This window comes from Rhinolophus hipposideros (genome assembly GCF_964194185.1).
Source record: "Rhinolophus hipposideros genome assembly, chromosome: 1".
Lineage (NCBI taxonomy): Eukaryota > Metazoa > Chordata > Mammalia > Chiroptera > Rhinolophidae > Rhinolophus > Rhinolophus hipposideros.
The window spans coordinates 37,346,213-37,364,351 of NC_138047.1; the positions used below are offsets into that span (position 1 = coordinate 37,346,213).

At 37.3% G+C, this 18,139-nt stretch overlaps 1 protein-coding gene across 2 annotated transcripts in view; it reads left to right on the plus strand.

Annotated features, from left to right (window-relative positions):
- SMIM14 (small integral membrane protein 14) overlaps window positions 1-17,897 on the plus strand; it is a 99,727-nt gene extending 81,830 nt beyond the window's left edge. For both annotated transcript variants that reach the window (XM_081057743.1, XM_081057744.1), the window contains 3 exons: window positions 3,332-3,380; window positions 12,226-12,368; window positions 14,752-17,897. In XM_081057743.1, the coding sequence (XP_080913869.1) occupies window positions 3,332-3,380; window positions 12,226-12,368; window positions 14,752-14,784 (225 nt within the window). In that variant the 3' untranslated portion in view covers window positions 14,785-17,897. The remainder of the gene's footprint in view (window positions 1-3,331; window positions 3,381-12,225; window positions 12,369-14,751) is intronic.
- Window positions 17,898-18,139: the final 242 nt, after the last annotated feature.

Consider the following 18,139-nt stretch of genomic DNA (forward strand, 5'->3'; position numbering starts at 1 on the left):
AAATGATTATTGCATTACTAGACATAACTAATGAGTATCTCACATTTCTAAATGAATGTTTTTATATACCTACACAAAAATATTTGCCTTTTCTCTTTCTTGTGGTATTCCCTACGTGTCTTTCATCCATGCAATTTTCAGTGATTTAAAGGCCATCAGATAGTTACTATTTTAGTCTTGGAGTTTGTGTGGCAGCTACTCAGCTGTTGTAGTGAAAGCAGCCGTAGACAATGTGTAAATGAATGGGTGTGTTTCAGTAAAACTATAAAAATAGGCCTCCAGCCTGCTGGTGACTCCTGCTGTAGACCACAAAGCCACTACGAGGGTGTGTGGTGAAAACCAGACCCGGATTGTCACGAAGGAGAAAAAAAGCAGTGAGCATCTGGTAGGCTCACACTGGAAAGGACGATGGGACTGGTGGATTCCTAAGGAGGGAGCTTAGAGCTGCTGACGTGGCCCTACGTAGAAGTAGATTTGTGAGGAAATGGATGTACAAAGATTTTTGGACTTCTCACATGGAAGTCATGTATTTATAGATACTGTTGAGTTACAGACAGCCAGTCAGACCTTAAGGGCAGATGTTAAGGCAAGGGCTGCACTTCCAAAGCCAGGGCTGACACGGAGTTACATAACATACAATGACCCGATAATTTGGTGGTCATTTATTTTTTTCTTTTTCTTTTATTTTTTAAATATGGAACGCTTCACGAATTTGTTATCATCCTTCTGTATTGTTCCAGTTTTGGTATATGTGCTGCCAAAGTGAGCACAATTTGTTGGTCATTTAGATCGCAGCTATAGATTTTCGGATATGCTATGTCATTGCTAAAGATTAAACCCAGGATAATCAATTGAGTAGGAAAGTTATTTTGGCTCCTTATTTGATATTTTAAGTAATTAGATAGTTCTTGTTCGATCCAAGGACCTTTTTACCATTTACCATTTATTTTTACCAAAATAAATCTCTCTTTGTTTTACATTCTCTACCAATGCTACTTGTATGTGGAGGAATAATGGGGAAAGACACACATGCTTATAAAAATGTAAGAACATCTCTGGAGAGATTCACACACACACACACACACACACAACAGACAAACAAACAAAAAACCCCTGAGTGCTGGGGAGGCTGAAGGACAGGAGAGAATGGGAGATTTGCCTTGCGCAGACTATCCTTTTGTACTTTTGAATGTTCTGCTGTGTATACATATTATTGGGGGAAAAAACAAATAAAACTTAAAATATATGCAAATTTAGAGGCTGATTATGCCTGTTTTGTGACCAAGGGTTTAAGGGTCTTTCTTTTTCTAATTTCTGTAGAATGTGTATGTTTTTTTACAGTATTATTAACTATAGTCATTATGTTGTATATTACATCTGCATGACTTAGTCATTTTATAACTGGAAATTTGTACCTTTTGATTCATTTTGCCCACTACTGACCCCGCCTACCTCAGGCAACCACCGATCTGTTTTCTATATCCATGAGCTCGGATTTTTGTTTTTGTGTTTTGATTCCACATATAAGTGAGATCATACAGTATTTATCTTCTTCTGTGTGACTTATTTCACTTAGCATAATGTCCTCAAGGTCCACCTGTGTTGTCACAAATGGCAAGATTTTGTTCTTTTGTTATAGCTGAATAAGATTCCGTCGGGTATATACACCACATCTTCTTTATTCATTCACCTGTAGATGGACACCTAGGCTGCGTCCATACCTTGCCTATTGTCAATAACGCTGCAGTGAACATGAGGGTGCAGTTATCTTTTCAAATTAGTTTTTGTTCAGATAAGTACCCAGAAGTGGAATTGCTGAATCATATGGTAGTTCTATTTTAAAATATTTTGTAACCTCCATACTGTTTTCGATAGTGGCTGCACCAATTTACATTCCCACCGACAGTGCACCAAGAATTCCCTTTTTTACATATCCTCTCCAACACTGGTTATTTCTTGTCTTTTCTATAATACCTGTAGAATATGTGATTTATTTAAGAGTTTTTGGGTTGATTTCCTTTCATATTTAGAAAGCATTAAGATATGCAGTATATTTTTACATTCATTACGAGCTGTTTTCCCATTCCACTTCAGTATGATTGCATGTAGTGGTATACACCAGGGCAAGATGGTTCGTCTTAGAGAACAGTTTACAAAATGATTTGTCTAGTTGTTAGTTCCAATAATTAGTTTAGATAAGGTCATAATTAGTGTGGCGCAGTAATAATAATAGCTAGTGTTTCTTGGATTGTTACTACAATTCACATGTATCGTCTATTTTAATCAGATTCAGGTAATATTACCCCATCTTACCAGATGAGGAAACTAAAGCTTAGAGTTCTTAAAGAATTTGCCCAAGGTCTTGAAACTAGAAAGTTAGAGAACCAGACTTTAAAGCAAGGTCGGTCTTTCTGCAGAGTCCATGTTTAACTAGCTAAGCACACTGCTCTATAGTTGCTTCCCCAAACAATCACAAGTTGTGAGAGCGGGTGTATTGAAAAGCTGTAGTTGAATTGAGGCTGACTTGAAAAGTTGCATGCTCCTTATTCTCTTTACTATGTAATCATCTCTATTTTAAGATTAATGAGATTATCATTTCTAAACATCCCAAAAGGCTTCAGCATAGGGTGAACATTCATAAAAGGATGATACATATTTATTGATAGTTTTCTTCTTAATTTTTTTAAAACTGATAATCATATGGTTCCGAAATTAGATAATGTAAAAAGATAGGCATTGAAAACTTGAACTTCCCACCTAACTCCCTATGGTTGTCAGAGCCCACCCTGTTGTCCATCCCACCCTCTACTGCTGTGGTGTTCGTTTTTATTAGTTTATTTATCCGACCACTGTTTATACAGAGGTAAACAAAAAGGAAAAAAAATATGTGTTCTTCCCTTTCAAAAGTGTATTTTCTACAAATAGAATCTTTTTTTTTTTCTATTTGCTTTAGTTTTCAATGGGAAAAAACATCACATTAACAAAGTTTATTCTCTCTCTAGTAGCTCTCCTCTATAGTATAGCAGTTTTCCTTTGGGAAGTCTAATAATGTAAGGCAGTAGGAGTTTCTGTCATAAGTGATTTTTTTTTAATTCCTTAATTCAAACAGGTGAATTGCAGTAGAATCACAGTGTATTTGAAAATTATTTTGAGTAGGAGAAATCCCCCCAAACTGAACAGACCCTCAATGTGTTCTGTTTATCTGATTTCGAAGGTATGAGGTATACTATAGTAGCATGCATTAAAAAACAAAACATGATCTCTCTAGTATGTAGTATCGGTCTTTGGTGAGGTCCAGTAGCTAACGTTCCTTTCTTCTTCTTCACTGTAGTTGAGGCAGTCCCAGTCCTACTGCACAGACACGGAATGTCTTCAAGAATGTAAGTAACAGTGGGACAGAAGGAGGCTTGGTATTGGGGGCAGAATTAGGGGCCAAATGACTGAATGTCAAAAATTATTCTTACAGTTTGTTTTTTAAGGAAATGGTTCTCGGTAACATGTTTTCTACTAAATATTTAATTTTTTAACTTAAAGTTTTTTTTCCTGCCTCAAAAACAAACCCTGGTCATTGAAGAAAATTATAAAAATCAAAGAAAAGAAAGAAAAAAGGAGAAACTTCCAGAATACTAAAAGTAAACACTGTTGACAAACTGGGTGTAAACTCTTCCAGACCTTTTTCTTGGCAAATATACGTGTCACAGGGCACTTTTGGCTGGTTGAACTGGAACATTGAGGCTGCTAGCACAAACCCCTCACTCTTTCCTTAACATCTATTTTCATCCATTGGCAGCTTTGAGAACTTCTGAGTAAAGGAAGAGGCCATTTTTTCCCGAGGTTTGGAAGCTTTGGGAGCCTGTGGAATCATTCCTTTGGTTCTGACATTCGCATTCTCAAGAGGGAATGGGCAGTGGGGAGATTTCTCTCCGTGTGGCTGTATATAGTGGTGATAGTAAAGTGAGAATCAGAGCAGGAAGGTGAGTGAGTCCTGCATAGTGAATGGAGCTGACAAGACTTAGTGGCCATTATGTGAGGCATTTTTCAGGACAGAAATAACTTGCAGGATACTTTAAGGGGAATTAATAACTAACATTTAAGCCTGTCCAGTCTTGTGCTCTATTAATTCGACTGTTAAGAATGGAAGTATGACGTTCACAGGATGGTGAAGACCGGCACAGTTAGATTTCATGTACACTTATAAAATGGCATCATCAATTGCTTTGTATGTGTTGTTTTTCACTACTATGTTGTGAATATATCAGTGTATATTTATTCGAAAAATATTACTGACTAAATAATAATCTATTATGGGTCATTTAATCAGTGTTTAAATGTCTCCCTTTTGTTGGAATCTTAGGTTTATGATATATTTTTTTGCTATTATAAGCAATAGTTAAACATCCTTTGTATGCACATTTTAAGGCTTTTGACATAGTGCTAAATTGCATTTATTAATAGGCTAGTTGCTTATACTTAACATCTCTGAAGCTAAGCTCTACATTATTTTGTATTTGAAAGTAAAACAAAACACAGTAAGGTACCACTACAAAGGGGCTTGTTATTACGATATTGTTGCTACTGCTGGGTGAACTTGGTGTCCCATCAAATTCCATATAACGTTTTAAAGAAATAGGAGCTGGTACAGTGCCTTGCCCAAAGTAGGAATTTTGTCAAAATGTAGTCCGTTGGTGCAACAGGGTAATAATTTTAGGCTCTGGACAAGCAGGTAATGGTAATGTGCAGATGTTGTGTTAGGTTGTTAGGGTGATGGGTGGTGGGGCCCTCACTTCATGTTTCTTTATGTCGCTTCTTCAGTAGCATTCATTAATCTACATCATGCCTTCTAATAAGCAACTGAAGTGTTTGCCTCACCAGGTAAAGCTAAAACTTGTTCGTCTAGTTGAAAATAATCTTACTGAACTTCTTACAGGAAAACTAGTGTGTGTTACATTTGTGGTATTTGTGACCCTTGAGCCAGCCCCACCTGTAACCAAATATACTCTTTATTTCAGAGTGAAATTTCATTTCCTTCATCCTAAGATAAATTCTAGATCTTGAATATTAATTTAGTCATATTGACCAGTTCCCCCCCCACCCAGTTCTTCTAGCGTTCGTTGGAAATCCTTTCTGAGAGCCATATTTTTAAATGGCTTAAGCAGTTGTTTCCTCTGGGAAATAGAAACACTTTTTCTGTGTATTCTAAATTTTCTCCAATGAGCTCATCTTTTTTCATAAAACATAGGTTCCGACTATCCCCTTCTCAGGTTCAGTAATTTGCTAAAGTGGCTCACAGTACTCAGGAAAACAATTAATTTACTATCACTCGTTTATTATAGAAGTTACAACTCAGGAGCAGCCAGACGGAAAAGATGCATAGGGCAAGGTCTGAGGGGAAGGCGTGTAGAGCTCTCCTGTCTTCTCTTGGTGTTACCCTCCCGGCACCTCCATGTATTCACCAGCCAGGAAGCATCTGAGCCCCATTATTTAGGGTTTTTATGGAGGTTCCATTCTGTTGGCACAAATGACTAAATCATTGGCCGTTGGTGATTAACTGGATCTCCCGCCCCTCTCCTGCCTAGAAGTGGAGGCATAGAGCTGAAAGTTCCAATCCTCTGTTCACACTGGTGGTTAAACTCTGGCTACCAGCCCCATCCTGAAGCTACATAGGGGCCCACCAAGGCCTCATTAGCATAAACTCAGGCATGGTTGAAAGGGATTTATTACCATGTTTCCCTGAAAATAAGACCGGGTCTTATATTAATTTTTGCTCCAAAAGACACATTAGGGCTTATGTTCGGGGATGTCATCTGACAAGTCATGCTAGGGCTTAGTTTCCGGTTACGTCTTATTTTGGTGGAAACATGGTATGAATAACAAAAGACGGTCCTGTCATCTTGTCACTCAGGAAATTCCAAGGGCTTTGGGAGCTTTGTTCGAGGAACCAGGATGCAAACCAAATACGTATTTCTTATTATATCACAATATCACATTACCCATTGGGCCTGCCATGGTGTGTTGCATGTATTTGAGATGATTTAATTGAATAGGGCTCTCATTACTTCATGAGGCAGCAGAATCTAGTTGCAATCTGTTTACAATCTAGTTTCTGTGTGATTCTTTATAATGAGCTAAGTTCCACTTAATTGTCATGTCCACCCCAGTTTGTTCTCCAGAACAATATAGAATAAGTCTGCTTACTCTTCTGAAAGACTGCCTTTCGTATAAAGAGTTGTATGGAAACCAGCTCTATCACTAACTTACTTTTGAAGTACATGGTAGCTGTAGTGAGAATAATGTAATTACTGTATACAAACCAAAAATTACAGGCTTAAAACCTACTGGTGCATTGTCCACTTTCTATTTCCACTTTTTCCACTGGAAACCTATAAAAGTATGTAGAAATAATCCCCCAGGATTGGCCAGCTTGTAGAGCCTCCTTCTATTTCATCTTCCTGTGTTCAGCTAAGTTAATAGCTTCATTGTGAATATTCCATTTGGCTTCTTATTTATAATAGTCCTGTTTTGCTTATAACCAAAGACTTAATCCTTAAGCAGAACAGAACACTGTATTTTGGTGTACAAAGTGTTTTACATTTTCATGGTTTGACATCTTTCCAGTTATCACAATAAAAACCACAGTGGCCAGATCATTTAAAGACCCATTCACCTCTCCATGTTCATTTAAAATAGCTGCTCCTAGTGTTTGCTTGTATTAGCTGCATGCAGTGTCATGGAGTGTGAGTAGCATATGAGTTCTGAGACTATACGAAGGAAGTGGGTCTTGTCATAGGGGACTGAATAATCACAAAAAGACTTCGGTGATTCATTCATTCCACAGGGTCATTTGTTTCTGTTCCTCAGTATTTCAGGAAATCTAACTCAGTTCAGATACCCAGTATCTCCAAACCCCAATATATTTTAGAGGTGCTTTTTAGTTTAATTCAATATGTTTAATTTCACATATGGTTCAAAAAATCAAGAACTTAATTAGTGTACAGTGAAAAATTGTCTTCCTACTCATTCTCCCATCTACCTAAGCTCTATCTCTAGATGCTGTTAGTCTTCTGTGTGCATATGTTTCCAGAATTTCATATGTATGTACAAGTAAAATATGTTATTTGTCTCCGCTGCCCCCATTTTTTGGACACACTGTTCTTCATCTGCTTTTTTTTTTACCTGTCAAAAAAAAATAGCATATCTCATGGAGACTTCCTTTAACATGTTTTTAGTGTCATAGTATACATTATATAGCTGTACTGTAATTTATTAATCAGACACTCTTCGCTGCCATTTAGGTTTGTTCCAGTTTTTTGTTAATAGCCTTGCACAATATGCCCATGTGAAAGTACATTCTAGAACCAGTCTTAATTCTCTGAGACTGCTATAACTGAAAAACATTGGCTGTCATTAAGAGGTTCGACTTTAATTGGTTCATCTATTACCCTTTATTGTGAGATGGACCTTCAATTAATAAACAATACGAAAATGATTTTATTAAATCTTGGAGGTCGGGAAAACTATATCCACTTAGTCTTTTAAGTAGAGAGATTCTACTGCATACTACGACCCTTTAGAAATTTTAGAGGCATCCTTAACTCCTTTTTCTTCCTCCTCCAGTTGCTGCTGGTAACCATTTCAGTCAATCACGAAGTGTTGTGCTTCTTCCATCCTAGTACCGTTTGTATTTGACCCTTTTCCATTCTTCACCATCTTATCCAGGCTAGTTAGTCCCAGTAGGGTTTATCTGCACTCAGACTTTCCAGCGCTGTAGTTGACCCTAATACTGGTAATGGCTAATTTTTATTGAATACCTACCATCTACTGGGCACTGTGCTAAGTGCTTTTCATGTACTGACCGTTTCAATCCTTACAACTACTCTGTGAGATAGGTGATGGTAATATTTCTATTTCACAGGTAACAAAACTGAGGCATAGAGATTATTTAGCTAAGAGAAAGTTTCAGTTCTTAAAAAGTTAATGACCTAGTTAGGAGAAAAAGGAAACCATCCCTTCAAACTAAAAATGCTACACTAGTCTAGAGAAGAAAAGAAAGAGTGAGCAGAGGAAATGGAGATTTTTACAGAAGAGAGAGGGGTGTAGGATATAGGTGAATAAATGGAGGTCAGGTGTAAGAACAGGCCAGAAAAGGAAACATGAGTGCCCCTAGGGTGAGTTTCCAAAGTTGGCACATGCTGTCAGCCAAACTAGCATTGACTATTGCGTCAGATTTCATTTGGAAAGCTTTTAAATTACTGTTGTTTCCTGACCCCATCCCTGAGCTGCTCCTCAGATAGATAGTGTGAGGCAGGATCTTAGACTCTATGGTGTCGGTGTCCTCAGAGGCTATTCTGATGCCCAGGAAGGTAGGAATCACAGGCGACAGAAGGAAGAAGGTGTAGGGTTGGCTAGAGCAGAGGATGCTCGTTCTGAGAAATGGTAAGACTTACTATCGATGAGTAGGCCAAATCATCTGCGGAAAAGCCAGGCTGAACGTTCAGCGTTGACGCAGAGGCAGTATAGAGTGAGTCACGGGGTTGGTCAGCAGAGAAGCGTTAAGAGCAGTGTGTTAAGCAGACTTTTCTGGCAGCAAAATGCAGGAAGGAAAGGCTGCAATAGGAACCAAGCCAGGGGACAGCTACAGGGAGCTACAAGTCATATTATCACTATAGAGTCTTAAAAAGGAGTGGACATTGTATCAGGGCTGCTTTGTCCAGAAATATGAATTGTAAATTTGTGATCTGAGATTCAACTCTCTGAAACTTCTGAGTCTTTTACTGAAAAGAGTATCAAAAAGTAAGGGACCTGGCCGGCCCGGTGGCTCAGGCGGTTGGAGCTCCATGCTCCTAGCTCCGAAGGCTGCCGGTTCGATTCCCACATGGGCCAGTGGGCTCTCAACACACACATACACACACACACACACACACACAAAAAAAAAAAAAAAAAAAAAAAAACAAGTAAGGGACCCTTTTTCCAAATTGAATAACATAAGAATTGGCATTGGAGTTACACTCTGGTCTATACAATTAAGTGTTTTATTTCTGAAATAGACGGACACTGTCAAAGGTGATAACGTGTGGAAGGTACAGTTATCTTTCTTTGACTAACTTTAAATAATCTAGATTTTTTTAGAAGTTAGTTATAAGTTTATCAAAAATCTGTTTTAAAGCTGTATTTTGCAATTTTACTACCTTTAGGACTAATACTTTTCAGGGTCTGCCTCACTGTGTGTCACTGTCAGAGATTATGACATAGCAAAGAGGTCAAGTGCGCAGGCGCTGGAACTAGACCTTGTATTTAAATCCCAGCTTGGCTGCATACCAACTACATGACATTGGGATTTAACCCCCCTTTTCCCCAGTTTCCTCATCTATAAGTGAAGATACGATAGTACCTACCATAAAATAAGATCGTTAAAAGGAGTAAGAGATAATGTCTGGTTCAAAGTAACCACTGAAATTTTAGCTATTATTTAGTAGTAAAAATAGATAATACTTGTGTGGGTTTTTTTTTTTTTTTTTAAATCACTCTTGGAGCAGCATAGAGGACAGAATTACGGGAGGCAAGAGTAGTTATGGAGAGATCAGTTAAGAGGCCATCAGACAAGAAGTAATTGTAGCTTGAGCAAGTATGGGAGTGGAGCTAGACGTAGATTTGAGTAATATTTAGGAAGTAAAATGGACAGAAACTTCATGATGGGTTAAGTAAAGGGTCATTGGGGGAGAGCAAAAGGTTTCTGGCCAAGGCAGCTGGATGAATGGAGAGCCATTTTGGTGGGGCATGGAGGGTGGGGCAGGGGTGAGGCTCATGGAATGAGTTTGGGATCCTGAGTATGTTAAGTGTGAGGTGGGATTTAGTCACCTGTGTTTTTCAGAAGCTGGTGAATGGCTCTGATATGTACCACGCTTTAAGAACTGTTGATGTGAAGATAAAAAAAGACAGAACTATTGATGTGGATAGATGATTGGAGATTTGGGTCTGAAGTTCAGAGAGTCAGGACTGGGTACAAATTTAGGTGTGATCTTCATCCAGAGGTAAATGAAGCTACGGGTGAGGCTGACTGTGTGTGTAGAGCAAGACGAGAAGGGAACCTAAAAGTGACCACGAGGAATTCTAAAATTGTACAGCCAGGAAAAGGAAAACAAACATGTAAAAGAACAGCTAATTGTTAGAAAGAAAATCAAGCAGTGGTAAAGAAGACAAAGGAAGGAAGTATTTTTCAAAAGGAGAGAATGGTCATGGAAATGAGGACTAAAGTTAAGCCGTAGGCTTAGCAGCATGGAGGTGACCTTTTGAAGAGCTGTTTGAATGACGATGGAGGTGGATACCAGCCACACGAGTGAATGTGAGGTAGTGAAATGTAGGCAGCTCTCAAGATGTTAGCTTTGATAGCTGGACAGAGAAAGGGGTTGAGGGAGGGACTTTTTCCCCCCAAAGATGGGAGAAACTTGATTATGGTTAAGTGATTATGGTTGGCTGCAATGGAGATGGGGGTGTTGAATACACAAAAGAGAAAGGATAGTGAATAGATCTCTGCAAGAGCAATGGGATCCAAAGCTCAAGTGAAGAAATTGGTCTTAGTTATGAAGGGAGGCATGTTCATTGTGATTGGAAGGAACAAGGGAAAGAATGGATATGGATATCGAGAAAACAAAACTGCTGATGAGTTGTGTGGTGAGTAATGCAATTCTGGTGACTCTTGAGTATTGCGTTAGCTGTTTCTGGGGAAGTGATGGGGTTGGGACAGAGGCTTTGTTCCTGCCCAGCCTGTTCCTGGGCTAGCGCAGCTCTTTGCTTGACTCTATCCCCTTTCATCACTAATCTTTTGACTTCAGCAACGCCACCCATCCCTTCCATATCTTGGGAGTGAGCCCAAGGCCTATGGACCCCAATGCAATGCATCAGCTTAGTTTGAACATCGTTTGTCTGGATTTCTTTCACTTTTTCCTGAGGCAAGGAGAACAAAACCAAACAGTTATAGTCTTGATGGGCTATTTTAATAACCAACTAGAGATACTATGTATTTTTTAGAATTCCAATCTTCTGTAATTCTCATTTCTGACATTTGTGTTCTCTAATATAATTCAATAAAAAAGCTGTTTCATTTATTAGAAGTTTTTTAAGTTCATACCATGGGTCAGGCGCCGTGATAGGTACTTGTTATTCTGAATAGGATGTGGCTGCCTCAAGGAGCTGGGAAAGACTGAAACCTACACACACCTCTGGCCTATTTCTCTTGATAAATGGGTAGACTTTAAAATATCTAGATCAAAATCCAACTTCATTTTGCAAAAAAGAAGGCCACTTTTATATCTCTGTTTCAAAATATCATCAAAGGGATCTTTATATATTATACTGATGTTCCCTTTTCCTTAAGTTCTAGTTTTTTTGCTGCTTCTGTAATTAAAATTCAGAGTCCCCCGTTCCCCCCCACAGACCTACCCCTCCACACTACCCAAATTAGAGTGTCTTTACTGTATATCAGGTGATTTTTACCTGGGTTCTGTAGATCTCTGTATATCTGTGGATTAGTGGCTTTGTGGGTCCATGAACCTTCCACAATTATATGCAAAATTGTTGAATGTGTGTGCATGGATTCTCATGGTGAAAAAGTCCTTAATTTTTATCAAATTCCCAAAGGACTCTATTACTCTGAAATATTAAGAACTGCACTATTAAAATTTTCATTTAATAGACTTTGGATTTTATCATTTACCATTTAGATTTTCTCATAGGAGGAAACAGAAATTGAAAATGTAATCCTTCATAATTGTATTTCTTAAAATTGTTGACACAACTTTTATTTTTTTTTTAAGATTGTTTTTTTTTAATTGGGAAGGGGAACAGGACTTTATTGGGGAACAGTTTGTATTTCCAGGATTTTTTTCCAAGTCAAGTTGTCCTTTCAGTCTTAGTTGTGGAGGGCACAGCTCAGCTCCAGGTCCAGTTGCCGTTGCTAGTTGCAGGGGGCGCTGCCCACCATCCCTTGTGGAAGTCGAACCGGCAACCTTGTGGTTGAGAGCCCACTGGCCCATGTGGGAATTGAACCGGCAGCCTTTGGAGTTAGGAGTACGGAGCTCTAACCGCCTGAGCCACCGGGCCGGCCCCCACAACTTTTTATATTAATACAGTTTTTGAAGTTGACATTTAAGCAGTTGTTTTTACATTTATCTAACAGTATTATAATCACGCTACAGTTTTTGTTGCAATACATTTTTCGTTTGTCTTCAGTACCAGGACCCTCCGCTGATAATGGCATCAGTATCACCATGATCTTGATGGCCTGGATGGTTATTGCTGTGATCTTGTTTCTACTGCGACCTCCTAATCTAAGAGGATCCAACCTAACTGGAAAGCCAACCAGTCCTCATAATGTAAGTGGTGTAGATTAGAAACCCATTGCAGTGGGGGGACGACTGTAGCCTGGGAAGAGGGATGAGTTTGTCTTGACTGAAATATTTGAATTAGGAAAAGGAAGATTTCATTCATGGAATAAGTTCTTCCCATGTCTTCCTAGCATATCTTGCAAGCTCAAATGACTTCGTCTTCATGAAGTTACATAGAGAGAGCAGCACAGTAGCCCAAAAATAATTTAAAAGTGATTTCCAATCTTTACTCATGAGAAACATAAAAAATTCAGTTCATGATAATCTACAGCAATATTTCTCAAATCTCAGTCCTATACTCCCCAGTCCTATCCAACTCAAAGTTGATCCCTTGCTTCTTCTCATGCTTCCAGCTCCCTAAATTTCATACTAGCTACAGTCCAAATGTTCCCCACTCCCACTTCATTTTCTTCCTCTGTCCTAGCTATTAGATATAGTAGAGACACTGAGCCTATATGGCTAAATCCTGTTTTCCTCGTTTTCCCATCCTGTTTCTCTCAAACTCATTTTTCTAGTTCTGCATCACAGTACATCAACTGAGCTGGTAAAAGCAGAGATAGGAATCATTTATGTTGATAAATCTTGATAGTCATGATTACAACCATTTTTAGAATCTTCTAAATGAAAAAAAACATGATAAAGTGACCCAACAGGGAGTTTTTGGTACTATTTTTGATGGAAACTCCATTAAAGGATTCCTTTTAATTATTTTCAGAATCAGTATTTATACATATATATTTTTATTTGATTTCAATGTTATCACTTTAGAAATATTTCCATTATGAACGTATTCAATAATGTAAAAATTTTGTTGGGTATCCAATGGACATGCGTCCTATTTGGGAGACCACCTCAGGGATACTGTGGATGCCTGATCATGGCATTGTACAGCAGAAGCTAAACATTAATGAATGCCAACTATAATTTTATATATATAATGTGATGGCTCAGTGCGAGGTTGGAGGGATAGTGGATGAGGGGAGGGGGGTTCACAGTGTGAGGGATATAAATGATGAACATCTAAGTATTACCTTGTCTTGTACACCTGAAACTAATAAATTAAAATAAAATAAAATAAAAAGAAATATTTCCATTATGGATTCACTTACTGAACACCAAATTATCTCACTGACTACCTTTTTCAACCTTCACCATGTGGAATTCCTAAAATAACTGCTTCTTTTCCCTAATCTTGTGTTGTTGATACAGGGAAGAAGTTCAGTTAGACTTATTTTTTATACAAGAGAAAGCTAATGTGTAATGTTAATTGGTCAGTGCTTTGGTTTCTTTAGGATTAGAACATGTACATATGTAGCATGGTGACTGATTTAATTAAAAACGAAGGCATCATTAACACTATATAAAAAGCCTTGAATTTATTTTTGTTTCTTCTTGGAGAGGGAGTTATCCATAAAACATCCTGTATAATCTTGATAAAGTATGTTCTCCTTAGACTTTTTTCTTACTCTTTATGTACATTTTTATTTCATATCAAAGAGGAACTTCCTCAGTGTTTGGAGCTAAAGAAATACAACTTAATAAGCTGACTTAGAAGCCATTAAAAGTGACAGAAATGCAAAATTACAGTACCCTGAATCTTAGTTCATTGTAGGAATTCTAGGAATAGTAGTCCTACTGCCCTAAGAATAAGCAAGAAAACATATCAGCTAATTCCAAATAGAAAAATTGATCACCCTTAACTAGGGCCTCATGTTAGCATGTCAGAGTAAACAAATGGAATCTTCCTGAAGAGTCTTACAAGTGTTCATCTTTCCTTTGCAGTTCAGGTGCTTTCTATTGCAAGTCACAAAAATCAACTCAACCTCGTTTAAATACATGATTTATTAGTTTGCACATCAGAATATCCAGAGGTAGGGTCAGTGTTTAGAAGGTTTAACAGTGTCATCAAAGACCTCGTTTCATTTCAAGGTGGGCTCCCTTTGTGGTCATTACATGGCTGCCAATAGCGACTGGAGCCAGTGGGTCTTCACTGATATTCTGTAGGGAAACAGTCTCTAGCTTCGCTTTGATTGTGCTGTACTCAGTCAATCAGCATAGCAAGAGGTATGAAACTACCTTTATTAGTTTAAATATCACCTCTGGAGTTGTCAGGGGGAGCAATTTCACCCCAAACGTATCATTGTTACACATTTTCCATTTTTCTGTACCACAGGGAAGAATGAGACAAATGTTGGGGAATCACAATGCTAATCTAGTGTTCCCTTGTGCAAAAACATGAAAAGTCCAAATAAGGTTATGATCTGGGATGGGAGGGTGGGGGCACTGCTGCTCAGTTCTTACTGTATGTGTTAGATTGGGTGCACTGGGATTTAAGCAGTCGGTTCCATAATTTCTCTCTCTCTAACACCAGGGACAGGATCCACCAGCCCCACCTGTGGACTAACTAGGATTTGGGAAGTGAAAATAGTTACCACCTTGCACGACCAAATGAACGAAGATGACCAGAGTACTCTTAACCCCGTTAGAACTGTTCTTCCTTTTGCATCTGCAATATGGGATGGTATAGTTTTCATGAGCTTCTAGAAATTTCACTTGCAAGCTTATTTTTGCTTCCTGTGTTATCACCATTCCTATTTACAGTATATTTGAGTAAATGATTCTATTAAAAAAAAAGTTACATGGGCCTTTTGGTTATCCTAAACTTACACATTCCACTCATTCTGTTTGTAACCATGATCATAATTTCTGTGATGATTTTTGGCCTGATTGAAGGAAATTTGAGATCTCTGCATTTAAATATTTTAAATAGTTTTGATAGGTTTTAAAATTGCATTTTTCATAGGTATTTATAAACTTACTTGGGATTGTCTGAGATTGTATGAAATAACATTAGAACCACACTGTATTTACATTTACCTTGGTAGTTTATTTGTGGGTGGCAGTTTTCTCTAGTTCTTGGGACTGTGGCAGCCTTTGGAATATTTTACAAGTTACAGCTGAAATCTGTATCATCCACTAAAACTGGTTTATGTGACTAGAAAAGGAGGAGAAAAAAATGAAATAATTGTCTACTAAGTTTTTTTATTCTGATAAAAATATCTAATATTAAGAAAACTTTAAACATGATTTAAATATGGTGGATGATTTACAGTCCATTATAGGACATTTGAAGCCACTGCACACTAGCCTTGCAGGGCTCATGAAAGGAGGAAAATAGTTTTTTTTTTTCTGCCTTTGCCAGGTATAATCTATACAGTAATAATTTAATCTGTAATTTATTTTAAAAATGGGTGACTCTCACAAAGCTTCTTTTCTGTTCTAACACTTCCCTCTTAAATGAAACTCTCTTACAGCTGTATTGAGGTCCTGTTTGGATACTGACATTTGAATGCTATTTACTTACTTGCTCTATTTTTTTTCTTTGAAGAAAATAATTTGAATCTTTTGTTATCCTTCAGACTTTAAAAAAATATTTAATGAATTCTTGGTTTACTCCAAGGGAAAAGGATCTTTTGTTTACCCCTTATCTCATTCTTACCCCTTATCTCATGGTAATGTGACAGATTGGGTCGGGGAGGAGCAATATAGGTAAAATTTTGAAATGTATAAAAAGTAAAAGATTCCATTGTTGGGTGAGTTTGAAAGAAAGTGAATACAAATGGCGTTTTTTAAAAGTCTGCAGGACCTATGTGGTTATGGAATTTTTTCCTAGCAAGTGATTGCAGATGATTTATGAGGGCTAGAAGATATTTTGCTATCAGCGTAAGGATTTTTTTCCCCTAGACTGTCTAGCTTTTTACTGTATCAAACAGAAATTACTTGTATGAATTGAATAAACTTCTCTATATCATTGTATTGTTTAATAGAATCTCTAATACAATTGTGTGATGCTCTTAGGGTATTACCTTCCCTTTATTATGATTACATTCTGGGCCATAAACATTGTAAGGGCTTCATCTCAGTATATAATCCAGTACTGACTGCTTGCATCCCTCCTGTGCATCTTGGCTTCGTGCTCAACTTCCTGAACTAACATAAGCTACTCTTAATTACTTGTGCTGATCGAGGGGTATCGTAACACAGGTAAGTCAAATCCTGGATAAACACACACTAGAGTTAAGGTTTTTCTTCTTGCTGTGGCCTACTGGAAGCCTTCCCAGCTGTACATCTGTTAAAGTATTTAAAACCCAGAGGGCACAAATGGTATTAAGTGGAGCTAAATGCCTAGAAGCATTTCTTTTTCTGCCCTTGCCCTTTGAACTTGGAAGGCTTGCATATCTGTTCTCTAAGCTGCTCGAAAGCCAATCTCTAACAGAAATATGGATATATTTACTATATCAACGGCTCACAAATAATTGAGAATTGGCTTTGGTAGAAGATGTGGCCAAGACTTGGAAACAATGTCTAGTGTTAGCACGAGACCTAGAAATCTAGATTCTTATTCCTGGTTCTTCATTTCTGTCACACACACTTTATGGACATTACATCTAGAAATTAACTTTTTCCTATATTGACCATCTGTCTAGTAACAAAGTTTTTAGGGGAGCATTTAGTCTTGGGTTTCTTGCTTATAAAATTTCTCTGTTGTCCTGAAATAGACAGTGTACTACTGCATATAAAGTATTCCTGTTATCCTAACTATAATTTATATTATTTTTAACTCTTAAAGCTTCTACATATAATGTTAACATCCTTTATTAAACAATTTTTTGTTGAGCACATTCATATTCATTACTTGGCTTGTAAACGTTCACCTGAACTATATGACTATAATTATTTTAAAATAATCTGGAAAAAGATGAATCCTCACATTTTACTCACTTTGCGCTCTTAAACATTCCACCAATGCCATTAAGAGTTTACTTTGTCTTAGTCATTTAATGTTCTTTTATGCAAAATAACTTGTTTTTTTGCTTTCCATATGGAAAAAGTTAACATTGGAACTGTGTGTAGTAAAAGATTTTATTATGTATCTATCCAAGCACTATCCCATGGTCAGCATGTCATATTTTAAACAACTTGCAGAGATTTTCTGAAGTATCTATTAAGTTCAGCTATTCCATGGTTACTTTTGTGTTTTTGTGGTATGTAACATGATAGTGTTTATGGAATTACCAAATTCTTACATTTTTAAAGGAACCTTGGAAATTATTCTGAATGGAAGTCTATCACTTTACATGAATATGTGCTAAAATTTGACCAGCTCAGCTTAAGACACAAAACATCAAGTTGAAGAAAAAATGAGAGTTCTCAGTTAATGGGTTAATGGGTTAAATTTTTGTTGTTGCAGTAGGTTTTGTCTTAACATTACAATATTTCTAAATGAAAAACCATGCATATTTGTTACTATGTCTGATGATTACTTTGTGAAAAGCAAAAGTGGTCACGTAATACACTAAATGTTAATTGCTGTTTTTAAATGTTTAAACCATGCCAAACAAATCATGTCTGTGCCACCCAGGGTTTATTGTAATCTTTTACTGAGTACTTGGATTGGGATAAAGGGCTTGTACTATGCACTTTTTATTAATGAATAAATAGAAAACATTAGTAACACTCATTGTTTTCTGTTTGGCTTTTGTGGGAAGAGAAACAGTATCTTGCCTAGTAAAATGTTAACATCCTTTATTAAACAGTTTTTTTGTAAGACTTTTTACCCCCAACTAAAGACTTTCCTAAAAGAGAACTTGAAGTTATAAGAAAAATATTTATGTAATAGGAGTATGGGGCCAGTATTCAGAAGTAGAAATTCTAAAAATCTCTAGTAAAGTACCGCAGTAATTATTTCTTTCATTTTT